General features: G+C 41.3%; 1 protein-coding gene across 2 annotated transcripts; it reads left to right on the top strand.

Annotated features, from left to right (window-relative positions):
- The first annotated feature begins 521 nt into the window (after positions 1-521).
- On the top strand, positions 522-8,776 carry fhdc3 (FH2 domain containing 3). Of its 2 annotated transcripts, none has more exons than XM_030068025.1 (12): positions 522-637; positions 1,965-2,455; positions 2,827-2,888; positions 4,431-4,533; positions 4,881-4,966; positions 5,346-5,446; positions 5,764-5,834; positions 5,986-6,093; positions 6,252-6,322; positions 6,536-6,653; positions 6,857-7,021; positions 7,348-8,776. In XM_030068025.1, exons 2-12 carry the CDS (start codon positions 1,967-1,969, stop codon positions 8,512-8,514), a joined length of 2,541 nt encoding a protein of 846 aa, XP_029923885.1. In that variant the 5' UTR covers positions 522-637; positions 1,965-1,966; the 3' UTR covers positions 8,515-8,776. The 2 variants fall into 2 exon arrangements, with proteins under 2 accessions (XP_029923885.1, XP_029923884.1); XM_030068024.1 differs by having other exon boundaries at positions 523-637; positions 1,914-2,455.
- Positions 8,777-8,898: the final 122 nt, after the last annotated feature.

The raw sequence follows: 8,898 nt of genomic DNA, 5'->3' as shown, positions 1-8,898 counted from the left end.
TAATTTGAAACTGTCAACAGTGGGTAAAGTCTAGTTTAATCAGCCACTATATTTTTTTGCAGTCACATAAACTTTTATAGTTGCATAGCTGTGAGTTGTGCAAAAGGTCTACATTTGGCGTCTGCCATTACCTTTTTAACTGACAGTAGGGCCCTGACACAGCATCTCCAAACAACAATCATGAACAAAGTGTCTTTTGGAAGAAGTGTCATAAACATGATAACTGCTCTCTCTTTGCACTGTAGCTTTTATGTACAAAAAGATAGCAGAAGCATGTCTCTGTTGACTTTGGAGCAGGGAAGTAGCTGTAAACCTGTCTAAACTTACCCACCCATTTCATTTTTGAAACGGGACTGGAGTTTCTGTTGTCTATGAAAATAGAATCTTATTAGATTAATACCAATCTGACATAAATGGAAAAGGTCAGAGTTTACTTTATTTTTTATTTACCATTTACCTGACCCTGCTCCCTCCCAAAGGGCGGGCCTTCGCTTGCAAATTTTAACTTGAATTTGATTGGAGGCGGCGCGCGCTGCACCGATGACCTACTGCTCTCCGCGAGCCACACACAGCGACCAGCACGAGGCTTGACTGGAGAGGCGATTTAATTTAATAAGGAAACTGTAAAAGCACACAGGTGAGTAATGTCAATTTCTACCTGAGCTTTGGTTTAACCTAAAGTCTAATAAAACTCGTGCATGTGTAGAGCATCATTGGCAAGATGCGCCGAATACCGGTTTCTGTGAAGGGAATGTTACGCCAGAGTTAATTAGAAATATATTAATTTAATGTTTCCTTGGATATCGGCAAAAGTATACACTTACTGAAATAAGACTGACTACATTACCTTAATAACTAGGGTCCAATCTTTCATTCGGCTCATAGGAAGTCCACCAAGCGGAGGTTTTATGTTTTGTTTTTGTTATTTTTTATAGTCATTCTTAGCCTTGTACCAGTGGTTCGCCTGTCAATCCTACAGCCTCCCTCCACTGAAGTGTCGGTCGCAGTTACTGTTTGAACCAGTTATTGTACTGGAATAAAATTCTGCCTGTTTGTAATTGTAGGCCTATGCCGAACACATCACTGTCTTCTAATGCAGTAATTCATACTAGGTCTGTGCTGTGTTGTGTTTACCTGCAGCTGATACTGCACTGCTCCTGTTGAGATGGTTTTTAATCCACGTCTAACAAAATGAGGGGATGATAAAAAGTCCGAAGGAGTATATTGAGGTTCTGCCAGTCAGATGCTAGGACAGTTTTTTGTTTTTGGAGACCTGAGAAATTTTTCATTAATAGGCTTTTTCCCCTTTTTTCTCTCAATAAATCATAGCCATGACTGCTCTAAATTATATTGTCACTCCTTCTGTAGTGTTGAACATCAGCCAAGGTCTTTGAGGGATTAGATTTTAATGAGCTAAATGTAATTCCTATGTTTGTGTGAATCAATATATCCCTGCCTACAGTGGCATGAAAAATGTTTCTCAGTCAATATTTGGTACGTGTTTTTTGTCAGCTCTGATCATGTATGGTTTTTAAGCCTTATTTATGGTTAGTTTACCTTCAGTAGAAGGATTTTACTCTGGCTAAACATCTTTGAGAATAGAACTATATTAAAGACAAGTAAGAGACAAACATCACTGACATGCACACACATGCAAGTACCTGCACATTGTGTCTTCCATTGGACCTCACTCTCATTGCACATTACAGTTTTCTTCTGTTGATTTACAATACACTTCCAGTTTATTTGATGTGTCAGTGTCTGTTCTGAATTCTTGAACCAGTACTTTGAGGTTGAAATTGTGTGTTTGAATGTGCAGATTCAGTTTTTATATTAAATGATAAATAATGGATTTGTGTTTAATTTGACAGGTGATGTAAGTAAATGATTTTTTGTTTCTGACTTCTCCTCAGATCTAAGTGGCTGACAACAGGCTACTTCCTCCTGTACTCTTTGTGTTGCAGAGATGCCGATGGAGGGCACACTGGTTTTACAACCTGCTTGTCCTCGCACTCCTCCTGCTGTTCCTCAGGATTCTTGTCCTCCTCCAAATGCTCAGACGAACATTTCAGACCATCAAGCTTCTTCTATTATCCCCCCCTCCACTTGCACGGCCCTTCATCCCCCAGCTCCCACACAGCTGCCACCTCCTCCACCACCACCTCCTCCTCCTCCTCCTCCTCCTCCTCCTCCCCCACCGCCACCTCCTTTTGCTTCTCAAAATATCAAGCGGCGTTCCATGAAAAAGGTGAACTGGGATGCCATTCCCAGCCAGTGCATCCTTGGGAAATGGAACGTCTGGACGTCGCAGCGGCCGCAGAAGGACCTCGTTCTGGACATTCGGAGCATGGAGGAGCTATTCAGTCATGTGGAGACACGACTGCCTCAACACAGGGCCAAGTTTCTGGGTCCTAAAAGGGTCGAAGGCATGACCCCCTTTCCCCAGGAGGCACAGGTAACAAGCCAGGCTTTGACATACTGTATGCTATATTGTAAACTTTGGTGTAACAGCAAAGGGTGACATGCAGTAAGACCTTCCTAAACTGTTATGCACATGCAACCCTAAATGGCAGCCAGGGAAGTTAGCATCACTGAAATGGGAACTGATCTTTTAATGTTCCCACTGAAAATGATTTAATCGCTGAGGAAGTACTGAAGTGTTGTGTCATAAAAACACAATAGCTGGTGGCACTTTTGCTTCCTCAGAGATAGTGCAAAATATTGACTTGTGTGTGTCACCTGTCATCTCACCTGTTCAGGGCTGAATGTGGTCAAAATTTCATTGTACTTACCAGTGGTCATGATCATTAGTTCCTTTCCCCTTAGGTCTCAATTCTCGACTCCAAAAAGAGTATGAATGTTGGGATCTTCCTGAAACATTTCAAGAGGTAAGTAAATAGCTGTGGTAAAGTCTGCAAGTTAGAGGAGTATGATTATGTGAGAGATAAATACATAGCACAAGATGTGGGATTACAGTATGTGCTGGTAGAAACAGTGTACTTCCATGACACTGAGTCACACACAAATCTATATGTTTGAATCAGCATAGTTACTTCCACTTTGTCACTCATTACAAATCCAACCCAGCCTCTATCTGAAGCGTTCATATCCCAAGAAACAAAAAGGCCTTTTTAAAATGTCACTCAAGAGTGTTATGTCACAAAATAGAAAACAGCACATTTGTTTAAACTCATGACTCATTTTTGTTATTCTTAAAAGACATGACAATGTAATAGTCGTGCTAAATCTGTAGGTGAGACTGGGAAGCAAAGATAAAGCAAAGATACTCTCCTTTATATGTATCATCACATTATCAAAGGGGTCCCAAAAGTTGGGTGCAGCTGGTTTGTGGCCACATATAGGTAAAGTCAGAAGGTGCAGTCATCCTTTGAATCCATGAATGTTTTTCTCTGCCTTGTTTTTCTGTCATGGTTTCTGAACTGCTTACCAAACTGTTTCAAGCCAGGGTGACTTAACTGTCCAATGAGCTGATTCCCAATTGTTGTTTTGGATGTGGAATCTACTGAGTGAACATGTAACCTGGGTATGTTTAGGTGTGGTTGGAGCTCAGACTTGGTATATAAGAGCTGGTCTTCATTGCTACAATTTAGTATTGAACCTTCTGGTGTCTGACTGTTTTGGTGTCATCTGCTCTAAATCCTTCCATTTTCCTCTGACATCCATCCATATTATCACAAGAGATAGTTTCATTAGATCCCATGTATGTGTATTTTATTTTATGCATCTAGAAATGTATTTATTGTATGTATCTAGATGCACATTTAGCAGCAGGTGTCACATATGCTGCTTTCTCAACACTGGATCCAGTTGAACCTTATCAAGATGATGTCACTTTCCATTCAAGGTTCATTCCACTCTTACTTTGAATACCAAATGCTCGTCTCAGTGTGCGTCAAACAGCTAAGGGCTGTAATGACGGCTGATTGGAGGTATAAACGTCTTTCAGTCAAATTCAAATACAGAGTCAGCCTCTGTGTGTGTGTGTTTATTAAAGTGCTCTTGATAATGCCGTCTGAGAGCAGGCTAAAATTGGTGGGACATTTTAGCAGAACTAATTGACAGCATTTGTGATGAGCAGATCATTAAGAGGATACATCAGGAAACTTTTAAGTTTAATCCTGTTATACAAAGCGCCATGACTGACTGAATATGTCAAAAGGCTTTGGATTCGCGATAATATCAGCATATCTTCGATATCAGCCAATAAAGGCTTTAAAATGAAACGAAAATCCAATATCTTCCATCCCTAAGAAAAATAAGTATGACATGTTTTACATAACCTAAGCTGAAGTTGTTTTCTTATTTTGCCCAGTGAATGTGTACATTTTTCTATATCATGGTGACTGTGGTTGGATATCAGACGGCTGAAGTGTCTCTTGGTTAATGTTGTGTTTTGTCTCCCTCTACAGGCCAGTGACAGAAATGGTAGAGGACATTCGGCAGGGGAATTGGCATAGATTTGGAGCAGGAAAACTCAAAGAGCTGTGTAAACTGCTGCCAGATGACAGTGAGGTAACAATGATTCCCTCTACATCTAATCCTTCCACTTTATGGGTCACACATACATAAACTGTGCCTCATGAGAACCTGAAGTTCAACACTTAATAATTTAAAAGACCATTATACATAATATTTTGTAGGTTAAAGGTCTTGAGGACAGTCAAGATTTACAGTTTACATTAGTTATACATTATTACATGTTTGCAGTAATATTGGAAGGTAATGGGTGATGACTTAGATGATCCTAGAGTACTGCTACTCTCAACACCCATTTTCCTCCAGGTTAAGACCTATGAGAGTGATGGATTACTTTAAATTGTGATCAGTATTTGTTTAATCAAAGTATTGGCACTGTACAGGTGAGGCAGCTGCTGCAATTCAGAGGGAACTTCTCGCTGTTACCGGAGGCTGATCGTTTCATGGTGCAGCTGGTCAAAGTGCCAGGGTGAGTATGATAGCTTTCCCCAAAATAAAATGTACATTGTTTTAGTTGTTGCTCTTTATGCTTGATTATGTTATGAAATGAAGCCAGTCTTGCAAAAGAATTATCATTATCATCTGAATTTAACATGTATTGTGTGATAAATGTCAAGCAACTTCAAGATTAGTGCATGAAGGTTTTGCAGTAAAAACAAACAAACAGCTGGCATCATGTTCACATTTAAAGGAATATGATTTATTTCTGTGTGATACAAATAATCCTGGTGTGAAATAACATCTATAAAGATCCTAGGATGTTTTTATTGTCATCATATTGGATAGCAAGAGACAACATGAAGGCTAATATAGGTATTGTCAGGTGTGATGATGTGTCTTGTCTTTAGCTACGAGGAGCGCCTGAAGATGATGGTGCTGAGGGAGGAATTCTTTCCTCTTATGGATGAGGTGAAGAACTCTGTTGCTGTCCTGACTAAAGCAGCAAATGGTAACACACACCACACAAAACTGCTCACAATCCCCTTTTCAAACAAAACTGTAAGATTGATCCCACTTAAACAGGCTTAGATGATGCTCTCCCTGTGACAGTCCTGACAACAGCCACAACCAGGGCAAATATGACCTATTTCACATATCGGCATGTCATATCTGCAGAAATTTTAATTTTGGGGTGATGTGATATTTAATTGTAAAGCCAATGTTGGCTGATACTGATGACATGCTGATGTTATTGCTATTGTATGCTGTTTTTTTTTTTTTTTGTTATAGCGTTTCTTTCTCTTTCTTTTTCCTCGTCCTCCTCAGAGCTGTTGGACTGTGACGACCTGCACTCAATTATTCGGCTCGTCTTGAAAGCTGGGAACTATATGAATGCTGTAGGTATTTTCCTATAGAATTAAAAGGTTTTCATAATTTTGCAAATGGATAATTTCCTAATGCTTTAAAGCTGCCTGATATGTCCCAAGAGTCTTTTCATTCTGCATTTGTTATAATGATGAACTGACTAGTGAAATATTTATTACTCAGGGTGGGTACAGTGGCAATGCAATTGGCTTCAGGATGACCTCTCTGCTTAAGTTGGCTGACACCAAGGCCAACAAGCCTGGCATGAACCTCATGCACTATGTTGCCAAGGTGAGGAGGAGCCCGGAGAGGCTCACTGAAAATGTTGCCTTTTGTGAATTCATGGAAAACCAAGCTAACTGTCCTACTGTGCCTCTTGACAATGATGTAAAAGATTTTACATCTAATGAACTCACCATTGCACTCCCACTTTTGTCTTCAACACACAGCAAGCAGAGGACATTGATGCTGAGCTGCTGACATTTGCAAACCAGCTTGAACACATTGGGACGGCATCAAGGTGGCTATTATTAATACACTGAAGCCATTCAGCCATTTTAGAGTGTTTTTTTATTCATTAAGAGCTTCAAATATGTTTATCTTTTTGAGAAAGATTGGTACTATGTGCAATTTTGTGTGTGTGTGTGTGTGTGTGTGTGTGTGTGTGTGTGTGTGTGTGTGTGTGTGTGTGTGTGTGTGTGTGTGTGTGTGTGTGTGACTGGCTACCACTTAGAATTTGTAAAGAGGAGGTAACATCAGACTTCAAAAGAGAAGTGAAGAAGATCAAGGAGGTTAAACTGTATGCCAGTAGACAACCTGATTTACTTCAACAGATGGAGACCTTTCTCTTGGTGAGGATTTCCTAAGTTAACACTGGAAAAGGCTGGACTAACCATAATTGAGTGTTCAAGCAGCTTAACTGTTTTAATGATCTTCAGTAGATTGATAACTTCCATTCCACTGTATAATAAAAACATCGGCTAAATGTTAGATAACTTTACATTTCTGCACCCCTCCGCTTTGCTGACGTACGCTATATGTCATGATTCCCCAGAGAGCTGAAGCCAAGCTGGCTGATGTGGAGTCCTCTTTTCAGGAGCTTCACTCTCTGAGCCATGCTGTGGCTGAGTACTTCTGTGAAGACCCAGCTACCTTCAAACTGGAGGAGTGCTGCTCCATCTTCCATTCTTTTTGCAAGAAGTTTCATGTAGCTGTACAGGTGAGATTAGAAAGCACGTATTTCCAAAGGCATGAATATAGTGTGCACAGAAATGCACCATAGAATCTGTAATCTTACATTATATCTTGGGGAGATTGGTCCATAGAAGATTAGAGGGTTTGTTCTTCCCAGTTTAAAAAAAAATAGCTCACTGTTGTTGAGTCCAGTAGATTTAAAGGAGAAGTTCACCCAAAATACAAAAAAAAAAAAAAAAAAGATATTTTCCCAATTACCATGAGTGCAGTCTATTCATTCAGGCAGTTGTGGACTCACCAACCTCCGCTTTACTCTATCTTACTTGAAAACCTTTCATTATTGTGCTGCAGGACAACAGAGAGCGAGAGGCAGCAGAGCTGAGGCGCAAGAGACAGGGGAGCTTGCGTGTTTCGGTCAAACGCCGCTCCACGTCAACTTGCCAGGAATCTCAGCCAGATCTGGATAGCTCCAGCTTGGAGTCAATCCTCCATAGCTTTCTTTCCACCGGTTCAGGAAGTCTGTCCAGATGTCGGAGGGGCATGCTGCCTGTAATTGAAGGATCGCCAGCTGAGCTCAGTTCCCAGACAGACCCATCGATAGATGAATCAGATGCTGGCTCAGAGAGTAGACAGGAGAGAAGCCCAGAGAAGAAGCAACCCAAGCTGCAGGAGGGGGAAGAGCAGGTGTCCAGCCTTGAAAACAAGGAGGAGGCTGAGAAGATGCGTGAGGTGACTCGAAAGGTGCTTCGTTACCAAAACAGCCATGGTAACCTTGTTGGGGACAAGGTGTCAGGCACCCCTCAGCGGCCAGAGAGAGATGAGGTCACCCCAAGTACCCCAAGTACTCCTCGCCCTAGAACCAGGGACTTTGTCCTTGGCAGCAATGGCAAACTGGGTTCTCCATGGACTATTCTGAGCCCTCTCACCTGCCCCCGTGGGAACCGCCTCCTACAAAACAGGCACTCCCCCCTTCACAGACTGTCTTCCTTATCTAGTGGAGATGACCCTGATGATGGAGTCTGGCAGCTCTACTCCACACCATCCCACTCCACTCCCACCACCACCAGTCCACCTGCCCTTGACCCCAGTTGTCCTCGCATGGTCCTGCAAGAGAATGATGGAGGAGGAGGCGATCATCTAACCCAATCCAGTTTAACACCTTTGTCTGGGGGGTCTGCGTCTCTTCCTGAGTGTCCCAGTCAGAGAGCTCCATCCCAGGGGCCGCTCCTCAGGTCACTCTCTTTAGATGAAACCAGACGATGTCCACCAGCTACCTTCTGGCTTGGGGACTTGTTTCAGAGAGGCATTTCTCAAAGGACAAGATCATACTCCTCGGGCACAAAGACAGAAATGACAGAAGAAGGAGCTGGAGTTTCTTCAAGGTTTGAAGCGAAGGCAGGGAAACACTTTGAGAGGCATGTAAACTCCTCTGGGTTGATGTCATTCCTCAAACGAATTGGAAGCAGAATTAAACCCACAGATGTGGAAGAGCAGTACTTCAGGGGATCTGATACTTGATAAAAAACAGACTGACACAGAGACAAGGACAATGCTTTTGCTTTGTTTTTGTTTTTTGTTTTTTTTTATAATTTTTAAAAATTTGTTTGTCTTTATTATATTGTTATTGTTTTAATGTTTTACTGCCCACTGGAACCAAGGCAAACTAGGATTTGCTTTGAACTGTGAAATTTTAGATTTTTGAGGGTCAAGCAACATTCAGAAATCTCAAACCTTAAACTGTCTGAGTGTACATGCAATAAAGGATATTTTACTTTTTTAATTCTTATTTTATGTAAACTATGTAATTGTGGGTTTCATTTTTAAATATAACTTCACTAATACTCAGTGTGAGAATAGGTCTCTGTAGTGATGACATTGGGGCTTTGGGTTATTCTCATCAGA

The sequence above is a fragment of the Myripristis murdjan genome, chromosome 14 (assembly GCF_902150065.1).
Source record: "Myripristis murdjan chromosome 14, fMyrMur1.1, whole genome shotgun sequence".
Lineage (NCBI taxonomy): Eukaryota > Metazoa > Chordata > Actinopteri > Holocentriformes > Holocentridae > Myripristis > Myripristis murdjan.
Note: the sequence above shows the minus strand (reverse complement) of the source record. Positions and strands in the feature narration are given on the sequence as shown.